At 36.8% G+C, this 25,263-nt stretch overlaps 1 protein-coding gene across 1 annotated transcript in view; it reads left to right on the top strand.

The window, feature by feature from the left end:
• Positions 1 to 23,387, top strand: part of LOC306884959 (semaphorin-6D-like) — a 28,077-nt gene extending 4,690 nt beyond the window's left edge. Inside the window, exons 2-18 of the mRNA XM_079441231.1 lie at positions 3,617 to 3,746; positions 6,410 to 6,524; positions 10,309 to 10,366; positions 11,150 to 11,206; positions 11,900 to 12,001; positions 12,082 to 12,172; positions 12,950 to 13,075; positions 13,932 to 14,020; positions 14,134 to 14,351; positions 16,418 to 16,549; positions 18,353 to 18,508; positions 18,831 to 19,004; positions 19,874 to 20,002; positions 21,072 to 21,149; positions 21,250 to 21,308; positions 21,582 to 21,635; positions 22,097 to 23,387. Coding sequence (XP_079297357.1) covers positions 3,617 to 3,746; positions 6,410 to 6,524; positions 10,309 to 10,366; positions 11,150 to 11,206; positions 11,900 to 12,001; positions 12,082 to 12,172; positions 12,950 to 13,075; positions 13,932 to 14,020; positions 14,134 to 14,351; positions 16,418 to 16,549; positions 18,353 to 18,508; positions 18,831 to 19,004; positions 19,874 to 20,002; positions 21,072 to 21,149; positions 21,250 to 21,308; positions 21,582 to 21,635; positions 22,097 to 23,007 — 2,679 coding nt within the window. The 3' untranslated portion in view covers positions 23,008 to 23,387. The remainder of the gene's footprint in view (positions 1 to 3,616; positions 3,747 to 6,409; positions 6,525 to 10,308; positions 10,367 to 11,149; positions 11,207 to 11,899; positions 12,002 to 12,081; positions 12,173 to 12,949; positions 13,076 to 13,931; positions 14,021 to 14,133; positions 14,352 to 16,417; positions 16,550 to 18,352; positions 18,509 to 18,830; positions 19,005 to 19,873; positions 20,003 to 21,071; positions 21,150 to 21,249; positions 21,309 to 21,581; positions 21,636 to 22,096) is intronic.
• Positions 23,388 to 25,263: the final 1,876 nt, after the last annotated feature.

Genomic DNA, 25,263 nt, shown 5'->3' with positions numbered 1-25,263 from the left:
TCCATGGGCACCGGAGCTGATCGCAGCCGCTCTATGAACATTTATTTATAAAACATAATATCTTCTTTGGCCATATTAGCCTACTCAATAGCATTAAAAGAGGCTTTACTCCTTTTAAACTTTATCTGGAATGTCACAGTTTCTGTCACTGCAACTTCCCGATCAGGCGAACACACACACGCGAACACACACACACACACAGACACACACACACAAATGAAATTGTCTGCCTAATGAAAAAATGTATTTAATTAAAAAAAAATTTAGTTAATATTGCATCATTTATGATTTATTTTATCCACCCAGGACCCACCCGCAAATAATCAGAATGCATATTTTTATTACCCGACCCGTGGATTATTCACAGCGCCAGTGGATATAACCGTGATCAAACTACTCCGTTTTGTTCTTTCAGTAGTTTAAATGTTTCAATTTATTTTGTCCTCTCTCTAACATTGGACAATCAAAACGTTCTCATCTTGAGCAGAAAAGAAAGATAACAGTTTCAAAGTTTAAATTCCAACCTAGCCATCTAACAACAATTATATGTGTTCTTAGCCTACAGATTAATAATGCTAAATGTAGATCAGAAACGTCTCGTTACATCTGGTTTGGGTCATAAGTTATAGATAGATAAATAGATGGTAAGAAAAATAACTGTATTTGCAGCATTGTTTTTTTTTCTGCTGTATTTTAGTGAAAGTAATTTCTTTAAAAACAATAAAACAAATTTTTTTTAACTAATTTACTGGGATGAGAGTTGCTGAAATCGCGTTTGGTCTCGTACTGTATCGTGTATCTTGTCAGTGTGTGCACTTGCTTGGCCATTTGTAGTTGATAAACAGGAAAGTGGGTTCAAGCGCCAGCAGAAGGCAGTGTAATGGAAGTGGTCTTTAAGAGAAGCAGTCTATCAGCGGAAGTTTAAAATCAGCTCGTAAGTGTATTTACTTGTCTCAGTGTTTAGCGCATTTGCCGTTGCTAGGAAACGCTTATTTTGTTTACTAGGATGAGAGTTGCTGAAATCGCGTTTGGTCTCGTACTGTATCGTGTATCTTGTCAGTGTGTGCACTTGCTTGGCCATTTGTAGTTGATAAACAGGAAAGTGGGTCCAGCTGAATTGAAATGATCATTTGTTGGATTGGTATAATAAAGGTTATTATACCGCGGCAGCGGTCGCGGCAGTCGTCGTGTAAAGCCCTCCTAGTGTGAAGACCAAAGAGTGTAAAGACCATCGACTCTACCGTGCGACTCCACCGGGCAGGGACACCGGCAAGGGATAGTAGTAGCTTTTTATTTAATTTTTTCATTGATATGTTTATTATTGAAATGTTGTTGTTATATGCATGTGTTAATTTTATTTAATTTCTTTATTTTCTTAAATATGTGGGTAGATAGTATTTATAGAGTTGTAACTTTTTAGTTTTAGTTACTTTTTCTTATTTGTAAGTCGCTTTGGACAAAAGCGTCTGCTAAATGACAAAAGTAAAGTAAAGTAAAATAACCGCGGCAGCTCTTGAACTTGGCGCTGACGTACGTCCGGAGAGAGAAAGTGCATGGAGCTGAAAGATCTTGAATAAAGCGCGTTTAGCTTTAGGTAAAAATACGAGGATATAGCGCTGAAAGATCTTTACCATAAACGAGCGCTTGTTATGTGATCCGCTCCGCTGTTTTGATGCCGGGGTGTGGATGCAGTCCGCTTTTTGAAAATCAGTTATATAAGTGTTTAAGAATAAAAGACTTGATTTGCTTTTAAAATATTCACAAGTCCTTTTCCTCGATTGGACTAAAGTCTGGAGTCATTTCAGCTCAAGTCAAGTCTGAAGGCTATATGCAACTCCAGCATCAGACACATTTTGTTTGCATTTATTTTTGTCTTATATTAAGTATTCTGATATACATAATGTTATGCATAAACCACCATTTTAAAGGAATATTAAAATGTTCACTGTATAAGGAATTATTTTTGTGATTATTTATATAACATTATTACGTTATATAAAGCTTGAAGCATCAGAATCGGTATCGGCCGATCACCATGACAAGAAATCGGTACTCGCTATCGGCTGCAAAAATCCTGATCGGAGCCTCCTTACTTGTTTTATTTACAATTTCTTTTTTTTTTTGCGTTGTGTAGATAGTAAATATTGAGGTGGTTCCTCTATAATTTCACTCTAGCTGTCAGATGCTTTGTGTGTATCTTTTTTTTGCAATAAATAGTGCTTGATTTGATATTTTGTAATCTGCATAATTGACTCTCTGTGCTTCATTAATGTCCTGAACATTACAGTTAATTACAGGCCTGTAATGCAGTTTAACAAAGGAAGGAATTCAGGAAGTCAAGTGCTTTAGCTTCTAGTATATAAACGTTTTAATTCAATAAGCCTGTACATAAAGTATCCAGATTATACCCCCAACTCATGTGTCCTGCTTCATCTGCTTTATGGAAGATTAGCTCTGATTAGCCATTAATTAGCTAAAGTGTCTCCCACCGACACACACACAAAGCTTCTTTTTTCTGAAGATTAGCTTCAGGTTGGATCAGTTTTTAAATGTCAGATTGCATCAGATTGTTATGGGATCATTTATTATTTGCTCTTTGTCCATTCAAATCTTATAATCATGCGCTTTGATTTCTGCCACACTAAAGTATTTTTCAGTTACCCATAACGCACTCCAGGGATTTTAGTCTCTGAGCTTTTACAAAGAGTTATTTGATGGTGTGATGGTTTACATCAGGTAGATGAGAAGCAGGGACACGTAAAGTTGATGTTTATTTCATTGTAGCTCTGTCTTTGTATGTTTAATCCTGCTGGATTGTCGGAGCGTATCGCGGCACCCATTAGTGTAGATAAATACAGCAACTCTTGTTGACACTAATGTGAGTCTGACCTTAATCTTAACTCTACACACATATAAAAATAAAAAGTTGATCCCAGAATTACAGTCCAAACTGAAGCTTGCTGTTGGGTTTAACAAAACCAGACCAAGACCAGTCAACCTCAAATATGTGTTAATTAAATCATTGTAATTTACGGTTTGTGTTTTTGATGTGAGTTTTTGACTGTTGAAATCTGTTGTGTTCTTGTAATGTGATGCACGTTTACAGAGTTCATTTAGGGCACTTCAGATAATCTAGATTAACCTTTAGACTAGGCGTCTTCAACAGGGAGAGTTAAAGGAAAAATTCAGACTTTGTTTCGTCGTCAGGTTTGGAGAAATGTAGTGTTTGTAAGAAACAAATCCATCATTAAGATGTTGCTTCCAGCTAAAATACGAGTCCTCCATCCATGATATTGCCTAATATTGGTATAATATGGAAAGAAAATTGTAGATTTAAAACAGTTGCATAGTTCTTACTGCTTTCAAGACATTGTTTCCAAAGATATTCTAATGTCACTTTTAAATTGTTGAAATATAGGCATTTTTTAAAACCATTTGCTAATAATGAGCAAATATATTTAAACCAATCATAAAAATAAATACTAGATTTTAATAAGCTTCCAATGAGAAACACCTTAGAATCACTTCAGCCAGACTACAATATCAAACTCACAATAACTCGAAAAAATATAATCTCAGTGATTTCATCTGTCTGTATCTTTTATTTCCTGTGCAGATGACTGACAGGACATGGAGTTACTTTGTTGTCATGGCGATGGCCTCTTTAGCCTGGCTCCTCCCAGTCATCGCTACTGCCACACCCTTCCCCAGCGATCTGCAGCCAATCAGTGTGGTACGTCTGGAAGGTGAGTCACATGACTGACGGGATCTCAGTGAGTAGGTGTGTTGGACTTGAAGCGGCGCTGCGCAGACCAATCGGTGCTTGACATCGAAGTACCACAAAAGCTATAGAGACAGAGCGCATTTAAGCCACGCCCACACTGTGGGGGTGGGTGGGGGGGGGGGTTGGGCAATCCAACTTTCTCCATTAACTTTGTATTGCGGGAAGCTGCCTCCTTATCATTTCTGACTTATAATAAAAAACAGAGAAATGCCTAAAAGCTGCTGTGTGACGAGGTGTACGGCAAACAAGCTAAAAAAAAACAGAACTACGTTTTTATAAGCTGTTGACCCAAAAAAATGGGCGTTTAATGACACAAAATAGAGCGCAACATGTAATATTTCACGTTGGGCCATTCATTTTGGATCATTTCTCAAACAAAAGGAAGATAAGGAAAAAGGGCACTGACATAGACCAATAAAATGTAGTTTCTCAATATATCTCTTCCTCTCAGGTTCACATCGGGTGGTGAAACAATCCTTTGACATGGTTTCCTGTCGCCGATTATCTTTCCCTCCAGTGGACGTAGTTCTCAGAGTAATAGACACATTACGCTCTTCTTTTGTGTCTTTAAACGTTAATTTTTCATGTTGACAGCTTATAAAAATGCAGTTCTGTTTGCTGGACACCTCGTCACACAGCAGCTTTTAGACATTGTTCTGTTTTTTTATTATAAGAGAAATAACAAGGAGGCAGCTTTCCTCAATACAAAGTCAATGGAGAGCGCCCATTGATCTTAAAAAATAATAATAATTTTTTATTTTACTTTAGTTGGTTGAAAGTGTTGTCAGCAAGTGATCCCTGGTGTTTTAAAAATCTGTTCATATTTTAAAAGTCATGTAGTGTATTCCAGCCAGTGTTATTTTAGCAAAATTAAGATTCTATTATAGTTTTTTTTTTATATATATATTTTGATGTAATTCATTTATTAATGTATTTATTAATATATTAATTTTTCATTTTATTTCAAAGTTTCAGTTTTTTATTTTCTTCAAGTTTTTTTATTTGTTTGTTTGTTTATACAGTTTTTACTCATTTTTGTTTCAGTTTAAATTCAGTTGAGAAATGTTGCCTTTGGTGCATGGTTATTATAGTTAACAAAAACTAAAACCAAAACACATTTTTTGTTGCTTAATTGTCAACTGAAAAAAAAAAAATAAACCTAAACTTATTTTAATTCAACTTGTTCCCAAGGCAAATGTAACCAAAAAAATTTTTTTTCAAATAAAAACGGAATATATATAAGTGTGTGTGTATGTATATAAATATATATATATATATATATATATATATATATATATATATATATATATATATATTTGAATGATACTAAAATAACACCACCTTGGCAACTAGCTGAGATAAAATAAGAGTTTTTTTTAGAGATGTACCGATTGCAATTTTCTCGGCTGATTCCGATTTCGGGTTTTATTTGTAAGTGTGACCTGCTGATGCCGATTTTTGCTGATTACGATTTTCTTTCTAAAACTATAATTGACAGCACACACAAACAAAAATCTATACTTTTTTTAATGTAAAAAAATTCAATAAATTTACATTCTAAAAAATTATTAAACCTTACAATTCCCCCAATCAGGACAAAGTTACAGATGTTCTCTCTCTTTAACAGCTCTCAAAATAAAGTGCTCTGTGACTAGAAAAGAGGTAGAAATAATGAACTGAAAAGGAGTTGCTGTATATAACAAAACAGATGTAATTTCCCACTGTTTTTCTTAAATTGTAATTGTTTCACTAACTTTATTAAATGTGTCATCTTTCACCATTCAAATGAAATCAGGATCAACAAACTCCATCTTTCCAGTGCAGAGGAAACACAGAAGCTGCATCTGAAGTGGCATTAGATGTATTTACAGACTGTTTGATGAAGCTGAGCTGCCATAAATGCATTTACACTGCAAACTTCAAATGCATAAAGACTTTTAGAAGATTAAAGTTTTAAATATTTTTTAAACATACAAATAAGATATGTTGGGAAAAATGCAATGATAGTTTTAAATCTTTAAATATACCAGAAGGTGGCGGCAAATGACTGTTTGGATGAGTGAGTCATTGATTCAACCGATTCGTTCAAACGGCTGATTCATTCAGAAACGAGTCAAGTGACTACTGTCTTTATGAATGGGTCACTGAATCATTGACTCACTAGATTCGTTCAAAAACGTGGATTCATTCAGTAACGAAACACCGATGTGTTGCTCGGAGACACAAAACAGTTCTGCTGTGGCTTTGATTGGAACTATTTTCATCAGGGAAACTGAGTAAAAACTCAGTTTTGATTTCTGCACGAGTCTCTCTCACACACTCACTCAAGCCTCATCTGGCACGACATAAATACACTATCAGAAGTGTGTAAGTGTGACGTCAAAACAGACCGGCTCGGAATCGACAGACTGACCGAAATCGGCTAATTCCGGTCCCTGGCCGGTCGATTGGTGCATCGCTAGTGTTTTTATATTTAATTGTTTTAGTTTTGGTTTCAGTTAACTGTAATAACCCTGATTCCATTCTTTACCTATAAACAATCAACGTTCTGTTCAAATCATCACATAAATCTGCTTGTATTTGATAAATGATGGTTTTATCTGCTCTGTTTCTTGTGCTCCACAGATTCACAGCGATATCCCAGTTTTCAGGGTCTGAGGTTTAATAATGACACGGAGCGTCTGGGTCTGGACTATCAGCGGATGATCCGGATCCAGCATATGCTGTACATCGCTGCCAGGTCATTCAGTCACTTCACACGTGTCCGAGATCACTGATCAGTCTGTTCACCAAACCACATGGCTGGATTGGATGGTTTTTAAAGAAATGTCATTCTATTAGACACTAGCCCCTTTCACACAGTAATACCAGTAAATTGCCGTAAAATTACTGGAACGACTTTACCGGTAAATTAAAAAATGCGCTGTTCACACAGACAACAACATTCCGGAAAAGCACCATTCACACATCCATTCACACATCCATTCAAAATACTGGTAAATTCTGTGACATCATTAACCTCCAATGGCTGCGCTTGTATCTGTAAACATGGAGGGGTATATGCGGTCAGTCTTTTTGGTGATGGTTTCATTTTTGTTTCAAACGTTTGCATTCATGCAGCTGCTTTTGTCCCAGAGACATCGTAATAGACGACTACAAACCAGTGCTTAATTTGTAAATTCTGAGGTCCCGGAAAAAAGCAGGGTGATGGATCCGGCATGTGATTAGAGGAGGGAGAGGTAACGGAGCATTCAGCCGATCATGTTAGTGGCCAGCTTAAGTGATTAACAGTGTGCATCAGTTGCTTTTATTACATTTTGAAAACAGCAATTTCAAGGCCTGGGGGGAAAAAATACAAAAAAATAATGACATTTTATTTCACAAATCTCTGTAATAGAGTTATAATTAATCATGTCCAGAATTTCATGGGGGATTGTGTGTATATTACATAGTTTTACTCATCCCCGCAGCTTTCAAGTTTATAATGAGGGGAATTCCTGCAAACTTTTATTCAAGATAGCAAGTATATGAGTGAGTAAATAAACACAAACTAGCAGATTAAATCAGTCATTTGAAAACAGTGTGAGCTATTCAGCTGGTCCGGGTCTTCTCTCTTTCACTCTATCAAAGCGGCTTCAAATAACTTGCTTAATCAGGTCATTGTTGCATCGTCACAAAATTTTATAATTTGCACGTCTTTTTAAGCCAATCGGTAGTCGCGCGCTCCAAAGGCTGTTTCAAGGCTGAGCGCTCACAGTCACATCCATATTGAGTTATTTTACGTAGTTTGTTGTTGTACTTAAGTGGCCAAATACACACAAAATTACGCAAAAACGGCAGTCCTGGTGAGTATCCAGGTTTTTTCTTAAGTAAATGTGAACAGTTGAAAAAAACTGTAATGTTTACACAAATGCAGAGGTCTGTGCGACGGACATGGGCGGATACATGGGGACGTGTGGAGTGAACGCGTCATCTGTGTCAGTGTGTTATGATTGGCCCGGAGTAGAGTCTTACGTCAGCGCGCTCTGAACTCATACGTGCTCATACTGGTAATTTTCCTTCTGCGTTCACACACAGCACAATTCCGGCTATTTACTGGTAATGTTACAACTTCTCATACCGGTAAATTGCCGGAACAAATTTACCGGTATTTTTGAAAAGGTCCTGTTCACACATGATCTCTTTACGGCAATTTACCGGTAATTTTCCGGAAAAGTCTGTATGTGTGAAAGAGCTTATTGATATATTTTGTCACATGTAGGGTTGGGTATCGTTTGGGTTTTTTTCAATACTGGTGCCAAATCGATACTTTTAAAACGGTACCGGTGCCTGAACCGATACTTATAAAAAAAATTATAATTTTTTTTTAATTACCAATTAATAATTGGATTGGCCATTAGAACTAAACACATGATGTCTTTCATTCATACTCGCACAAAAAATCCACAGATCCAGTCACAGAAGTAGCAGAACTCATGAAGCTCCAGGAAATCTCCAATATGGACAAAGGCATTGCTATCACTGTAACTGAGTAAACAGAAGATATAAACGTTTCGAATGATAAAACAAACACAATTAACACTCTACTACGACAATGTATAGTTTATCTGTGTTATTCAAGCCATCTCATAATAATTAAATATATTTATAATCCATTGCTAATCAGTGTATTAGTAGCCTATGGAACATATTTTCTGCCTCATTCTGTGACAAGAAGCTACATCAGATCACAAAAGTTGTGGACTAAAAAGGTTATAATGTTCTCTTTTGTTGGACAACAGGTTTAAAAACGTGAATACGAGAGAATTTGAGCTTTAGGCATTTTAATTTAAGCATGTTTAGCTTAGCTAATTAATGGAAGGCTACCTGCTGCCGTCAGAGCAAGTGTAATTACTGCATTCACGCCAGGGATGTTCATTTCGGTTATTTATCCTAACCGACAACCAACGCTCGTTAACTGATTATTAACAGTTAACCGGCAAGATTATTTTAAATTAGAACTGAATTAAATTAGAATAAGTGTCTGTGCCCTGTTTAAAAATACTAACATTTGTTTTCCGGGGATTAATTTGACATGCGCAAAAAGCAACAAACAGAACATGAGGATTCACATGTTCATCATAGCTATCACAGCGCTTCAGCCAGCGGAGAAAAATTATTATTAATAATTTAGGAAGACGAAAGAAAAACTTAGGAATTTAGGAAGACGAAAGAAAAACTGCAACAAGTAACCTATGCAGAGTTTTGGTTCATTTCTGTGCTGCGTGAAAGGAAACCAGATGGGAGCAAGCGGCATCCTATTTTTTAGGCTTATTTTACAATAGTGCAAAGATTTGTTTTTATTGTGAATGTACACAAATAAAAGCAAACCTTTTACAATTCCGATTATCTTCATGACTAAAAGGAGTATTTGCTTCCACTGTTAGAAGGGGGGCATTCTACCTTGACAATGCAGCCTGTTCATTATATTATAAAAAACAATTAGTCAAACATATGGGAAAAGAAACACACTGCTCAGTTTAAATATGTAGTCAAATCTGCCGTTAAGCGTTATGCAAAACATTTTGTTTTACGTGGATATTGTAACGCGAGTGAAGTAGGCCTACATAAAAGGTAAACAATAGGCTATTTTGGCATTCATATACATTTGATTTTGTGTCGAACGAGAGACCCAACGTTGGTTTCAGTTTCGTTTTAGCCTAAATTAATTTGTTTTGATTTGTCGTTTATATAGCTATAGCTTCTTTCATTTTTAATCCTTGTTTTTTTCTAAATAGCCTACTGTTAATTGAAAGGAATAGCTGTGGAGTGAGAGGAACTAAAATAGCCTAGCTATGTTTACAGTGTTTATTATAATGTTTGTAATTCACGTCGGCCTATTTCTGAATTAAATAATAAAATGCGACTTATGTTTTTCTCTCTCTCTCTCTCTAAAAAAAGTAAAAAAAAAAAAAAAAAAAAAAATTTATACGCGTAGCTTATTTTATCCATGCAGCAAACTTTTTAAAATATTTTGATAAATTACTGAAAAAATTAATAAATAAATAAGTGACTTTAAACCGTTTAACTGATTGTATTACTCGGTCAAAATTCTTAAAGGTCGTTTAAAATGAACATCCTTAATTCACGCGCTCCTCAGATGCTCTCATTTCCTGAGTTGTGCTTTTTAGTCAGAATGTGAAAACAGCACACTCCCGTTACTACAAAGATTTGTTGGACTTGTATTAGTAGAGCATTCCGACTTGAGTTCACGTGCATTTTCTCAGTCGGGAAATTATTCTGCTTCTTACGTTTCTTTCGGAGAAACAAAGGACAAATATTTCAATCGATTGCTCAGGCATGCCACCGAAATCTGCGTTCTGATTCGGTTCTAGTACATACCGGTTATATGGGTACTGGTGCCATATTGGTACCGGGTTTCGGTACCCAACCCTAGTCACATGTATAAATGAACTGGAAACAGCTGGAGAAGTCATGAAATCATGAAGACAATTTGATTTTTCTTGTGTTTTTCTTCTGTTTAGAGACCATGTATTTGTTGTCAATCTCACTACTGCAGTCGATAAAATCATCCCACAGCAGGTAAAACACACAGGTGTAACTGATGCAGAAGACATGCATGATTATTACTATAATAACAATAATAATACAGCTATTAAACCCTTATTTTTTAAAGGAAATATCTCAGCTTCAATGTTTTAATTTTAATAATAAACCTGTTATTGAAAGGAGATTTTAAATTAAATAAATTTCTATTAAATTAGATTTTATTACATTTTAAAAGATTAATTAAATTGTCGATATTTTATGCCTTCATTTGATTACTACTGTTTTTGGTAATAAATTTGTATTAAAATTAAAACAGACGACAACAGAATTTCTGGGGAAGAAATGTGTTAAAATTATATGAATTTGGTTGATTAGACATGCGTTTTGAATATTACAATTTAATTAAACCATTAATTATTCTTAATTCTGAAAAAATAAAACAAAAAGCATAGAATTTAAAGGAAATAGGGGAAAAATGGATTTCATAGGGCCCTGAAAGTATTAATACGTTGTTGTTAAATTGTTTAATTTTCATGATTTCAATTAATCATACATGGTATATGATGACTAAAATTTAAATCAACGATTAAAACGTAGTCCAGAAAAATGAAAACGTAAATAAAAGAAATTAATCTTTGCTGCATTTTTTTTTTTTAGTACGGTTCAAGATTTCAAGTAATTAAATTTTTTGTTGTTGTTGATTTTTTTTGATTGAACCATTACATTTAATTTAACCATAAACAGAATTTGGGGGAAAAGATGAACCTGATTTCATCTGTCACACACAGGAGGTCTCATGGTGATCTGTGTTTTCAGATACTGACGTGGAGATCTACAGACGTGTCAAAGTGCACCGTGAGAGGGAGAAACAGCGTAAGTATCAGAGCAGATCTGAGATCAGATGAAGAACGTCTGAGACGACACAGATGGACCAAAGATGTCTCTTCAGTGCTACTGATGGAAAACTGTCAGCTGATGAGAAGATGATGTTCTGCCATGAACCTTCAGAGACATTCAGCAGATGTTTACACCTTATATTAACTTCCTTCTCTCATGGTTTCCTTTAACCATTTATGATTGGTGTTCATTTATATCAACAAGTGAAAGAATGACAACATTTTGAACTGTTATTCTGAACCCTGTATTTAGTTCATTTGTCCATTTGTCCGTCACCTGAGGTGCATGTTAGTTTTTTTTCAACTGCTTACATTTATTTACACACTTTTTTCAAAACTTTACACACAAATCCAAGAATTCCACACACAAAATACATGCCCCACATCTCTTGCATTTAAAATGTCACAAACACATCTCAAAAGCAAAACACCTTTGCCATAATATTAATTCCTGTTAGATTATTGTGTGTTACATAGACAATTGTGTGTTGTGTTTTGCAAAAAGTGTGAGTCAGAGGCTGAGAATTAGTGTATGGTTTTGCAGATTTGGTGTGTGCTTCTGCTGTTTGAGTGTCAGATTTCAGAAATTGTGTGACAAGGAAAGATTTAGTGTGTAAGCAGATCTAAATGCTTCAGTTTGACATTAAAACATTTATCTTCTGTTTTTCAGGATGAATGCTATAATTACATCAAGGTTCTTGTGCCTCGTAACGACGAGACTCTGTTTGCATGTGGAACGAATGCGCTGAGCCCGGCCTGTAGAAACTACAGAGTGAGTGACAGACAGATTTGAGCTCGATCAGTGCCCTCACATGAGTTTGTCACGCTGTTGTTTGTGTGGTTTGTGCTCAGTTGAGTTCGCTGGAGCAGGTCGGTCAGGAGCTGCTGGGTCAGGCCCGATGTCCATTCGAGTCTCGCCAGTCCAACGTAGGAGTGTTTGCAGGTGAGAAACACACCACGATTAATGTAGTTAACTAAAACCATAAAAACATTACCGGCATTATAAATGCCTCATTCATTCATTCATTCATTCATTAATGGTACTTGAAATAAAATTAAACAAAATAAAATAAAATATTTAAAAAAACCATAAACTTCCCATTTCAGTTAGTTGCCAAGGTAGCATTTCTCATTTTCTGTTTAACTTGATGTGCTAAAATAAGTCAAATTTAAATAAAATAAAAACCAATATAGACATATTTTATATAATAATATGAATCTAAAAATGCAACAAAATTACTAAAACTATTTAAACAACAATAATGATTATTAATAATAACAATATCAAATGTATTTAATAAAACATTTTATTTGACAGTAAATAGTAATATATTTTTATTAAATTTTTACAATTTAAATAATAAATTATTATTTTGTGTAGTCATTTTGAATATTAGTAGTGCAGTTTTACTGTTCTGTGAAATAACAAAGACAATAGTAATGATAAATATTATTAGTGCTACTATTATTATTATTAAATAAAAAAAATTATTTTACAGTAAATAGTAATATATTTCTTTGAGTTGATAATTTAAATGATAAAATAAAACTGCATTTTGATTATTATTATTAATATGATTGTTTTTGTATTCCTTCTTTTTGTCCTTGGCTGATCACAGACCTCTTATTGTTTGATTAAATTGCTCTTGACTGGCAGCCTTAAATTACACCACAGTTTGATTCACTCTTTCATTTATGTATTTTTGTTTCTGTATTTCAGGTGGTCATTTCTATTCGGCCACAATGACGGACTTCCAGGCGAGTGATGCTGTGATCTACAGGAGTTTGGGTGGAGAGGGGCGGCCCGTCCTTCGAACCGTCAAATACGACTCCAAATGGCTCAGAGGTGCGTGTTTATGCCAACGAGTCCTCAGATCATGTGTGGTGTCGAGGAGAGTGTGTTGCTCCTAAAATAAATGAAAATGTTGCCTTGACAACTAGCTAAACGTTTTAACGTTTTTTTATATATATTTTTATATATAATGTTTATTTTATCTCAAGTAACAAAAATTTTACAAAATTGTATTAATGGTGCAAGTTTTAGTTAACAATAATAACCTATATAATGTAAACTAATATGTGACCCTGGTCCACAAAACCAGTCATAAGGGTACATTTTTTGAAATTGAGATTGATACACCATCTGAGAGCTGAATAAATAATCTTTCCATTGATGTATGGTTTGTTATGATAGGACAATATTTGTCTGAGATGCAACTATTAGAAAATCTGGAATCTGAGGGAGCAAAAAAATCTAAATATTGAGAAAATCTCCTTTAAAGTTGTTCAAATGAAGTTCTTAGCAATGCATATTACTAATCAAAAATGAAGTTTTGATATATTTACAGTAGTGATATATGTCATGGAACATGATCTTAATATCCTAATGATTTTTGTCATAAAAGAGAAATGTATAATTTTGATCCATACAATGTATTGTTGGCTATTGCTACAGATATACCTGTGTTACTGATGACTGCTTTTGTGCTGCAGGGTCACATTTAACTTAATGATATTTACAATGTGATGGTCTGTTGAGATTTATTTATTTTATACTTATTTTTAACCTCTTTCTTGCCATGAAAATGACCGTGGTAGCTGGAATTGCATTCAATTCCAAACAAAAGTATTTCTGTACATTTCATAATTTAAAAAAGAAAACAACAACATGATATCTCGTCCGTGTTGTTTTGTCTCTACAGAGCCTCACTTCCTGCATGCTGTCGAATACGGCAACTATGTGTATTTCTTCTTCAGTGAGATCGCAGTGGAGCACAGCGGCGCTGGGAAGGTAAACTACGAGTGTGTGAGAGACATCTGTTCTGTTATAAAATGAGATGTAAACACAGGCAAACAGCACTTCCTGAATCAGTTAGTCATTGCTCCTCACTCCTGGTCGTGTAGGTGGTGTATTCTCGCGTGGCGCGCGTGTGTAAGAACGACAGCGGCGGCTCCACTCGGGTGTTGGATCGCCACTGGACATCGTTTCTGAAGGCGCGCCTGAACTGCTCTGTTCCTGGAGACACGTTCTTCTACTTCGACGTGCTGCAGTCGCTCACCAACGTGCTGCAGATCAACCAGCGGCCCGCTGTGGTCGGAGTCTTCACCACACAGATCAACAGGTACACAGTCACCACGAGGGTTCGGTTCCCAACTCGGTACTTTTAAGGGTACTGACCAAAATGCGTCGGTACTACCGAGTACCGATTCACATTAAATCAGTCGGTACGGATGTAACGATGAACTGGTTGAAAATCGGTTCAAATATGTGATGATTCAAATCGGTTGAGATGCCAAACAAATCGTGATATAGTGGGAGCAGGAGTTTATATGAATCTTTAGAAAAGTTTACGTGGTATTTTCTTCTCATCTTGCCTCTGAACGATGCATATTAAAGTAATGTTCATATATAGCTGCTTATGACACTGTATCATTGCTGTTCATAAGCGCCACCTGCTGGCAGAGAGCGAATCTGCGTCTCATTCAGCTCGTCTGCTGTTTTCTTCAGATATCTTTTATGTAGTATAGTTTCAAAAAACACTCTGTTTTTGCTTCAAATTTTGAAATGATACAGTCTGTAATTTAGATTAAAAACTGCTCGTGCTGCATCTTTGTTTGGATCATGATTAAAATGCAGTGGTTGCCTCTCATTTTGTGGAAAGAGCTTAGTTTGTTTATATGAAGAGATTTATTTTGTGTAACTTATTTGTTTGATTTGGGGTTTGTTTTAAAATTTCAATTTAGTTTAGTTATATTTCAATTTCACAAAGAAATGAGCAGCAATAGCCTAATAAAAGGACACCTTTTCATTTACTGTATAATGTCTTCAATCTCAGAAAATTGTGAATCGTTACATCCCTATCAATCAGTGACAAATTTCGGTACCTGAGAACGCATTTGGGCGCGTACGTTACAGAGAGAGAGAGGGGGTTCCCACGGGTCCTTGAAATCCTTGAAAGTTTGTGAATCTGAAAAAAATAATAAATTCAAGGCCCTGGAAAGTTTTTGAAAATAAACATACATAGATACAGGTCCTTGAAAGTGCTTGAATTTATTTTGTGCAAGAATTTTTCTAGAAAAAATTCCATATTATTCCCTTCAGTCCGCTAATGTGTTATTTTGCCAGAACTTCATGCCCTATGCATACTAGCTTGCTTGATTTACGTTAGTTACGCACATTTACGAGTTACGTTAAGTGTTTCCTGCATGAGGTACTTTGTCTTGTACAGTGCCATGATGTTTGCACGAAACTAATACGATGGTACCTCAACATTTCACAGACACACCGTGAAACAAAAATAGGCTGAAACCCTAAAACATGATGCCTGGAAAATGCAAGTTTCAAGATATTTGGCTCACCAAAGAAGATTACAAAGAATGGCTTGCCAGAGATCCAAAGGACCATCACTTGGCCAGGTGCAGAGCCTTTTGTTATAAGGTATCTTACAAGGTAGCACGATGTAACCTTGCTCTCACTTGAAATGTGTCCCCACATTAAGTCCTTGAATTTGAGGGTATTGGACCTGGAAAGTCCTTGAAAGGTCCTTGAATTTGAAGTTAACCAAGGTGTGGGAACCCAAACACAACACACAGGGCAAACCCAAATGTTCTGAAGTGTTAGGGTCATATGGTTTGTGCGAAAACGCGGACGGCATTGTGGAGTCCATTCATAAAAACAATTTACTCCATAGCGTGGAATGCCACGGAAGTCATACATTTTTGGATAAATTAATCTAAAGCAGGTCTGTCACTTAATTCAAATCGCAATACAGACTAGTGTCTGTGAATATTAAAATGCAGAAAATGGGTTAAATATGAGTCCTACATATTCCGCTTTTCTCTGTATGTATGAATGGCGGAGACGCGGTTTTGTTCACTACACAAATACTGAAGCACGCGTGATGCTCACAGTGATTTTTGGTCTTTTGGTAGGGCCCTATTGTTCAAAATGTTGAAATTGAGAGTTTTGGACTTGTTTTTTCATGAAATAAATGTTTTTGTTATTACACAGAGAGAAAAGTACAGAAAAAAGGTACCGTTGGGTACCGACACCGAATTTCAGGTACTGATACCGGTACTGTACCGGTTCAAATGTGAACGGTGCCCAACCCTAGTCTCACGCACACACACACACACACACACACACACCGTACCGCATGTTTGATCAGTCTGTGTCTCTGTGTCCCAGCATTCCCGGCTCAGCGGTGTGCGGGTTTTATTTGGATGACATTGAGCGAGTGTTTAATGCGAAGTTTAAGGAGCAGAAGTACAGTGATTCCATGTGGACGCCGGTGCCTGAGGAACACGTGCCCAAACCACGGTAAAACACACACACACTCTGAGAAATAAGTGGTGCTCATGTCACAAACATTTTGGTTGGGAAAAAAACAGGGTGAATCTCGCCAAAACTGTCAGGAACATACTTGCACAAAATCAGAGGAAAGCAATTAAGGAATTAAATTTTGCATACAGAAAATAACCATTAAGATACTTTGCTTTATTATTATTATTATTATTATTTCATTACAATTAAACACAACACGTCATGACATGACAATTTCCCCCCAATCCTCATTGTTGTAATATGAGAAAAAAATACATGAATTAAGGTGTTCATACATTTTTCCCATAATAATGGAGAACACCACACCCCAACTCTCAGCCCCCCCATCGCTTTTAGGACACACTCAAAGAGGAAAACACCGTGGCAAATGTCTCGTTTTAGAAGTATGCACATTCCTACCTTAGGCTGTTTGTAAATTAAATTCATCTCCAATCCTTCTTCTATAGTTTCAGGGTTATCCATAGTTTTCGAATGCTAGAAAACAGCTGATTTTCCAAGTAAAAACCGCCAAATAACGTTTAGATGTAGTTACGGTATGATAGGCTACGTAATATTCAGAGCGTGGGGAGATGGGGGATTCCCCCGGTCTATACGTCTCTGCATCAACTTAATGATTTTTTTTTTCATTTGTTTTTTATTCCCAGTGAATAGGAGTTAAAACTCCTACCCGGATGACAATAATAGACCATGCAAAATACCAAAAAATAAATAAATAATAATAATATCTTTAAAATATTGCCAAGTAACGTTGCAAACAACAATAAAATCACAGAAGGACTTTAACTGTAAGCGATACAAGTAGGCTATATGGAAAACAAAGGTATTGTTTCCTGTTTTTTTTTCCTGATGTTTGTTATTATTTCAAATTTTATATATATTTTTATAAACTTAAAAAAAAAAAAAATGTACTACTTGGGCATGTTGACAATAACGTTGTCTATGACCAGATAGGTTTTTAGTGGACTTTCAGAATTTGCTTTGCTTGGGAAAGCATGAAAATATACAGTTATTATGTTTTTTTTTTTTGTTTTTTTTTTATATGATCTCGTCGAGTTAGTTTTGCATCAAACACAATGTAATTTTCGGCAATCGAGATCTGGCAGCAACAGCAAATTTTTCCGCTTGGGCGAGCGCTTCGCGGACAGCTTACCTCAATCATGAAATCACGCGCAGGCCAGCAAATCACTGAGAACGCGCAACAATCCTGACGAGTCACAGCGCAACGCTGGGAACTTACCCGGAAGCTCCCGTCACTGACCTAGATTTACACAAAATTACAGTTGTTTTCAAATAAATAATTTTACATACTTATTCCCAACACTTTATTAAGCTTTAAGTCACATCTCAAATGATAAGGTATCAACTTATAATCATATTAATTAGCTTGTGAACTCATTCTCTCAGACGGCCTGGGTATGTGGCGCATTCGCAGCTTATATGGACTCTATATATATATATGAGAGAGAGAGTGTGTGTGCAAAATTAAATTTTTATTTTGGAGTTAAATATATTTTAGTGAGATTTATCCAGCATGAATGCAGATACACACCCACCAAAGCATCTGTGTTTAATTCCTTGAAATAAAATAAAATGTTCAAATAAAAAATTAAACATTTTATTTCAGCTAGTTTTAAATAGATTTAAATAACCAAAACTAAATAAACTAAAACTAAAAGTTGATCAAAACTGTACACGTATACTTATAGAAGAATACATAAATGACAAAAGCACAACACAACATAATTACTAATGCTCTGGTGTGTGTATGTTTGTGTTCAGTCCAGGTTCATGTGCAGGTGAAGGGTCAGCTTCCTTGTACTCGTCCTCTGCTCAGTTTCCAGACTCTGTGCTTTCATTTATTAAGACGCATCCACTGATGGACGAGTCTGTGCCATCAATCAACAGCCAACCGCTGATCACCAGCACCGCCAGCAGGTACCACACACACACTCACACGTTTGTTTTTGTGAAAAGTGGGGGCATCCCATAGGCGTAATGGTTTTTATACTGAACAAACTGTGTGTGCTATTGCCCTACACCAACCCTACACCTAAACTTAGCCCTCACAGGAGACTGTGCATTTCTACTTTCCCCCCAAAAAAACCTCACTCTGTGCGATTTATAAGCGTTTTGAAAAGTGGGGTGTCATACCTGTCATTATAAAGTCCTCATTTGTCACAAAAATGCACACACACACACACACACACACACGTGTTTGTGTGACTCTGCATCATACTGATGTCTTTGTTCTGTGCAGGTATAAGCTGACTCAGATTGTAGTGGATACGGTGGCTGGGCCTCATCAGAACCGCAGCGTTGTGTTTCTGGGCTCTGAAGACGGACGGGTCCTGAAGATCCTGACCAGCACTCAAGCCAACAGCTCACTCAGCTCCAGACTGCTGGAGGACATCCACGTCTTCAACCCCACACAGTGAGCGTCACACCAGTGTGTGTGTGTGTGTGTGTGTGTGTGTGTGTCTTCAACCCCACACAGTGAGCGTCATACCAGTGTGTGTGTGTGTGTGTGTGTCTTCAACCCCACACAGTGAGCGTCACACCAGTGTGTGTGTGTGTGTGTGTGTCTTCAACCCCACACAGTGAGCGTCACACCAGTGTGTGTGTGTGTGTGTGTGTGTGTGTGTGTGTGTGTGTGTGTGTGTGTCTTCGTCTTCAACCCCACACAGTGAGCGTCACACCAGTGTGTGTGTGTGTGTGTGTGTGTATGTCTTCAACCCCACACAGTGAGCGTCACACCAGTGTGTGTGTGTGTGTCTTCAACCCCACACAGTGAGCGTCACACCAGTGTGTGTGTGTGTGTGTGTGTGTGTGTGTGTGTGTGTGTGTGTGTGTGTGTGTGTGTGTGTGTGTGTGTGTGTGTGTGTGTGTGTGTGTGTGTGTCTTCAACCCCACACAGTGAGCGTCACACCAGTGTGTGTGTGTGTGTGTGTGTGTGTGTCTTCACACTGGTGTCATGCTCACTGTGTGTGTGTGTGTGTGTGTGTGTGTGTGTGTGTGTGTGTGTGTCTTGAACCCCACACAGTGAACGTGACACCAGTGAGTGTGTGTGTGTCTTCTACCCCACACAGTGAGCGTTACACCACTGTGTGTGTGTGTGTGTGTGTGTCTTCAACCCCACAAAGTGAGCGTGACACCTGTCTGTGTCTGTGTGTGTGTGTGTGTGTGTGTGTGTGTGTGTGTGTGTGTATGTGTATGTGTATGTGTCTTCAACCCCACACAGTGAGCGTCAGCCCAGCACCGCTCCTGACTTTCTGTCATAAAGCTTACTTGTTCTTGTTCCAGGTGTACTGGAGAGCGCACTGTGTTGGGTCTGGAGCTGGATAAGGAGCATCACGCTCTGTTTGTGGCGTTTTCCAGCTGCATTATCAGAGTTCCTCTCAGCCGCTGCGCTCGACACAACACCTGCAAGAGGTGAGACATTCACACACCAATCCACAATCCACATAAATCACTTACTTGATTTAAACATACCTGCATACTAAAATTTGAAAAGTAACAACACAACTGTAATTATAATAGGATTACTGAAAATAAGATTCCCTTACAAATGCATTTTATTTTATTTTTCTCCCAAAATAATAATATTTTTTTTTTCTGCGTTTTGTTTAAATTTTCAAGTATTCCATTTTAATGATTAAATTCAAATATTAATATTTTTTTAGTAATTAAAAGGTGTCTAACAAAAATCTATTTTTGGGGCCCTAATTTAAACAAAATAAATTGTGCTTTTCTGGATTTTTCATTTTTTCTGGATTCCATTTTAATGGTTTGGTTAATGTTTTTATAATCAAAGCATGTTTAATCAATTGAGACTTAACAGTTTAATCATTTTTTTACATTTATTTTTTTTACAGTAATAAGGCCTTGTTTATTTTTTAGACAATCTATGGTATCTGTTTTAATTCTCCTGGATTCATTTTTGGTTAAATTAAATTTTAGTTATCGTAAACCGTGTCTAATTAATTGATATCATGAAACCTATACAATTTACTTTGTGATCAAATACAATTTTGATATCAAAAAACAGTGGTCACCAAATTAAATCTTAAAACATTAAGAATTTAATTAATCAAATGTGATCAGATGACTAAATATTGCTTTTATTTAGTAAACAGAGTGCTGCACAACAGAGGTTTACTGTAAAAATTAAAACATGGAAGAAAAATATTTTTTTGTTTTTTTTTTTTCCTAAAAAAAAAAGAAAAGTTTATAATTTTATTATTAGTACATTTTAGAGTTTACCTTTTACTAGTCTTTGACTTAACTGGTTCATAAGAGTCATTGGTTCATGATTCAGAATAGATGTAATGTTGTATTTTTTTTGTGTGTGCAATTAACAGAAAGACTTGCTGTGTTTATTCTCTTTGTATTATTTCACATAATAGTCTCATCACATTCACTTGAGACAGCAAACTACTCAACTAAAACCGTATATCTTTGAAGCTCATTTTCTACCATTATTCACTGTATTGCTCCACAGACGCTGTCTCCACACGCATGACCCATACTGCATCTGGCTGCGGACGGGACGCTGTGCAGACGTGGCTCCAGGGTTCAAGTAAGGCTAACATCACTTCCTGCAACAATAAATCACATGGAGCCTAAATGAGCCCAAACTAAACTTCCTGTCTGTGTTTTTATGGTGTATGTGCAAACAGGGCAGGGTTTGAACAGGACATTGACGGTGACCAATCACCTTCATTTGACACATGCACAGGTAAGTGAGTCGCTGTCATATTACAGCAGCGATGCTTCACTTCTGAGCTAGATGCTGTCATAATACCTTATTTTAATCTCAGATATATTGATCTAGGAAGTATAAGAGAGAATTTTGGCACTGATGTTTGATTAAAGTTTCTCATTTAACATAAGAGGAAGTGATGTCATGAGTTTGATTTCATGCTGCTTTTATGAGTGACTTGATATAACAGACCTGTTAAAAACAAATGCAATACTAATTAACTAATACTGATCTCTTCTGTATGTTAAGATGTGATGTCAGCAGCAGGAAGTGATGTGAACTCAGCTGTGGATTCAGCCTCTGGTCAGTGTCACACACATTATGATTTGATCAAGGTTTTTTTTTTTTAAATGGAACAGTTTATTGAACCTTTGGACAAATATAAAAAAAAAAGAAGCAGCAGCTGAAGCTGGACGCTTGTACAATTACACTAAAAGAGCACTAAAAGATTTGTATTTATTATACAGCTACATTAGGATTAGGAACAAAAGAATTGTAATTGACAACTAAATATGAAATGAGAGTAAAGAATAAAATCAATCTGTTCCTGTAGGTGCTCAAGTGCACCGAGGGCAAACGCTGCTTTAAACGCAAAGGATGCGCACAACAAATGTTGATTTAATTTAGTTAATAGAACTTAATTGATAAAGAAAATCTATTTATGACATAATTTTTAACTGGTGAAAATACTAGTGTTCTAATCATTTTGGCCAGCGCTGTAATTCTGAACGAGAGTAAAGAATAAAATCTGTCTGTCCCTGTAGGTGTGAAGCAGCTCCCTGATGCGGCGGGTCTCGGCGGCGGCTTTCACTTCACTCTTCTGGGCGCGTGTGTGTTGGTGGCGTTCGTATTGGGTGCCGTCGTGTCGGGTTTGCTGGTGTCCTGTTACTGCGGTCAGAGATCCCACCAATCACAGGAGCCCGAGGCGTCGCTTCAACATGCGCTCTCACTCAACAGCCTCGCCAAACTCAACCGCCTCATAGACACCAGACCGGACAAGAACGACCTCACTTCCTCTCAGATATACAGCTCCGGACCACCCTGCCACCAGCTGCCCACTAAACCACACGCGACTGAGGAGGAAGCATTCGCCTCGAACCTGCCCACCCCGGATTCGACGCCGGAACTGCCAATCAAGAACTTAAAGGCTCTAAACAGCCAATGGGAGAGAGGCCACACCCACAGCTCCACCCTGCAGGTGTTTCCCACCAATCAGACGCTTCCCAGCAAACACGACGATGATGCATTTAAACCAGACATCGCCATTATGACTCCATCCTTATTCCCGAGCGACTCGGGGTCATTGCACATGCCAACATCCTATTACAGCTGCCTAAAAGAGACGCCAGAAACCTCAACGTTTCAGCAGATTCCACTACAAACGCTTCCTGAGCGCCAGATCCTTATAAAAATAGACAATGGAGTCATGACCGCTCGCCAGCACAGCTTCAACCAGAAGTCAACACACTCGGGAAACATCTACGAGCTTCAGAGGCCGCTGATCGCGGGCGGCTCGTGTCTGACACGACAGCATAGCTACAGCGAGCCTCCGCTCCTCCAGCGGGCGGCCATCATCAGACGCACCGCATCACTCAAACCACAGATCCTGCCTAAACCCACAAACATACCCCCCAAAACACTACACCTGCCCTCGCACGCCAAACACAGCTACTGACCTCTGACACCACCAACACACCAAAGGTCAGAGGTCAAAGACACAGCAGGTTTGGAATTGAATACTAGCATACTGATCACTGCACTGTACTGTATATAGCAAACACTTTATACTATTTGCCGTCCAGTTGACTTTCAAATAAAAAGGTTATTTTGCATTTCTAATGCGATTTTGGTTCCCTTGACAAAAATTGAATACTGCAAAAAGGGGTAAGCAAAATATTCTTGTCTTCCGTTTGAAATTTAGCTTGTTCTAAGAAAAGTCTAAGCTTGTTCTGAAAACAAGACCATTTTTACTGGTCTAGAAAATCCTTCTTGATTTAAGAATTTTTAGATATCTGGGCTGGAAACAAGACCAAAAATCTAAGAAAAAATGTTTTTGCAGTGAAAAAAAAAATCAACTTTTTTCTATTGGCTTCTGAATTATTTCAGAAAATAAGCTGTTGGTTTTTTGTGACCAACTAATTTTTTAGCACACTGATTACTGCCCAGTATATTAGGTATATGGGACACATGATGTTATTTTGTTTCATGTTTAATTCAGCATTTGACATCTAAGTATCTTTCAAAAAACAAACAAACGCTATTTTACAATTTGAACACTATTTTTGTTCCCTCAACAAATATGATTTTGCATTGCCTTTTAGATTAGACTTCTTGGAAATTCAAGACAAGTTTAGTCTTTAAAACAATCTCTAAAACAACAAAAGATGAGAATTTTTAAGAAATGTTTTGGGAACACCAATTTTACAAAAATTATTTTGCATATTTATTTTTGCATATTCGTTATTCAAAATGAAATTTTCCATTGACTTTTGGGACAAACATTTTGGGGATTTAAGAAAAGTATGAGGATATCCTAACTTATTATTTACAAAGATTTTTAAGAACGCTTTTCAGTTCAAATTCTTAAGTTTTGTCTTTCAAAAAATCTTAAGGAAAAAGATTAAGAACATACAAAATTCTTCAAACGTTTTGTGTTTTTAACACAATTCTGGTTTCCTCATCAAAATCATGACAAATAGGATTTTTCTTAAAATAAGCTCTATGACGAGCACACCTTGGCTTACTAATTACTGCACAGTATATGCTGTATATAGCAAACATGAGCTCATTATGTTGCATGTTTAATTATTCAGCATGTGGCATCCAATTAACTTTAAAATAAAACGGTTATTTTGCATTAATGCAGTTTTGGTTCCATCGAAGAAGTCTTGACAAATAGGACTTGGAGGTTATCCTAATTTTAAGGACTTGTGATGATTTTTAAATAACCTTTTTTAAGGAATGCCAACTAATTTCTTGAAAGTCCAATCAAATGCATAGCATTGTGGGATACGGTATTCCATATTGATATTTCACAAATACAGATCATTCACATACTGTGTCCAGTAAACATACTGCAGGAGATGAATAGTATGCTAGTATCTCTTCTGAACATGAGCCAGAAAACTAATGCAGTTGAGTGTGTGCAACAGTAATGTGTGTGTGTGTGTGTGTGTGTTTTCATTGAGAGGAGCGTGAGGAGGAAACGACATGAGCCAGGCTGAACTCTTATCACCAGTGAACTCTCCACAGCATCACATCACACTGACATTATTAACACAGCTGCTCATGTGTTTAACTACATTAATGAGATATGTGTTTGCATTGATTTGTGCCTTACATGAGAGAGACCTGAGGTCAGAGGTCAGAGGTGATGATGCTGACACTAACTCGTAAGCCATCGAGGTCGTCTGCTGGAGTGGCGTTCCCATTCATCTCAATGGAAGTTGATTGGCTGGAGCAGGACCTTCTGGAGAGCACCGCTTCATGAACAATTTCACAGACAGGTTTCATTGAGTTGTAAATGTCATGTGACCGATCAATCTATGTTTGAAATCTCTGCAGAAGACAGAAAAATGTCTCTATTGCTTTTCAGAGCCTTTGAAAATATTGGTGACTGGTGAAGTATTTAATTATATATTCACAATTTGTATTTTGCTTGCAAAGAACACATTTCATCAGAAAATATTTGCTGAAGTAATTATTTTGGGGCCTGTAGCAAATATGAGCAACAGTATGTGATGTCATGTTTATTTTAATGAACTATGCATAATGATGAATAATAAATGCTGTGCTCTCACACAGCGGGAATTACTGAAGGGTTTATTCTTTATGCAAAACAGCCTAAATGAGACTCCATGTTTGATTTTTAGATAACTATGGAAGTCTGTTTAAAGCAAAAGGGAAAAAAGGTCATTTTTATAACAATTTG

This window comes from Barbus barbus (assembly GCF_936440315.1).
Source record: "Barbus barbus genome assembly, chromosome: 19".
In the NCBI taxonomy this organism is placed as follows: domain Eukaryota; kingdom Metazoa; phylum Chordata; class Actinopteri; order Cypriniformes; family Cyprinidae; genus Barbus; species Barbus barbus.
The sequence above is the reverse complement of the archived record's forward strand: the minus strand, read 5'-3'. Positions and strand labels throughout refer to the sequence as shown.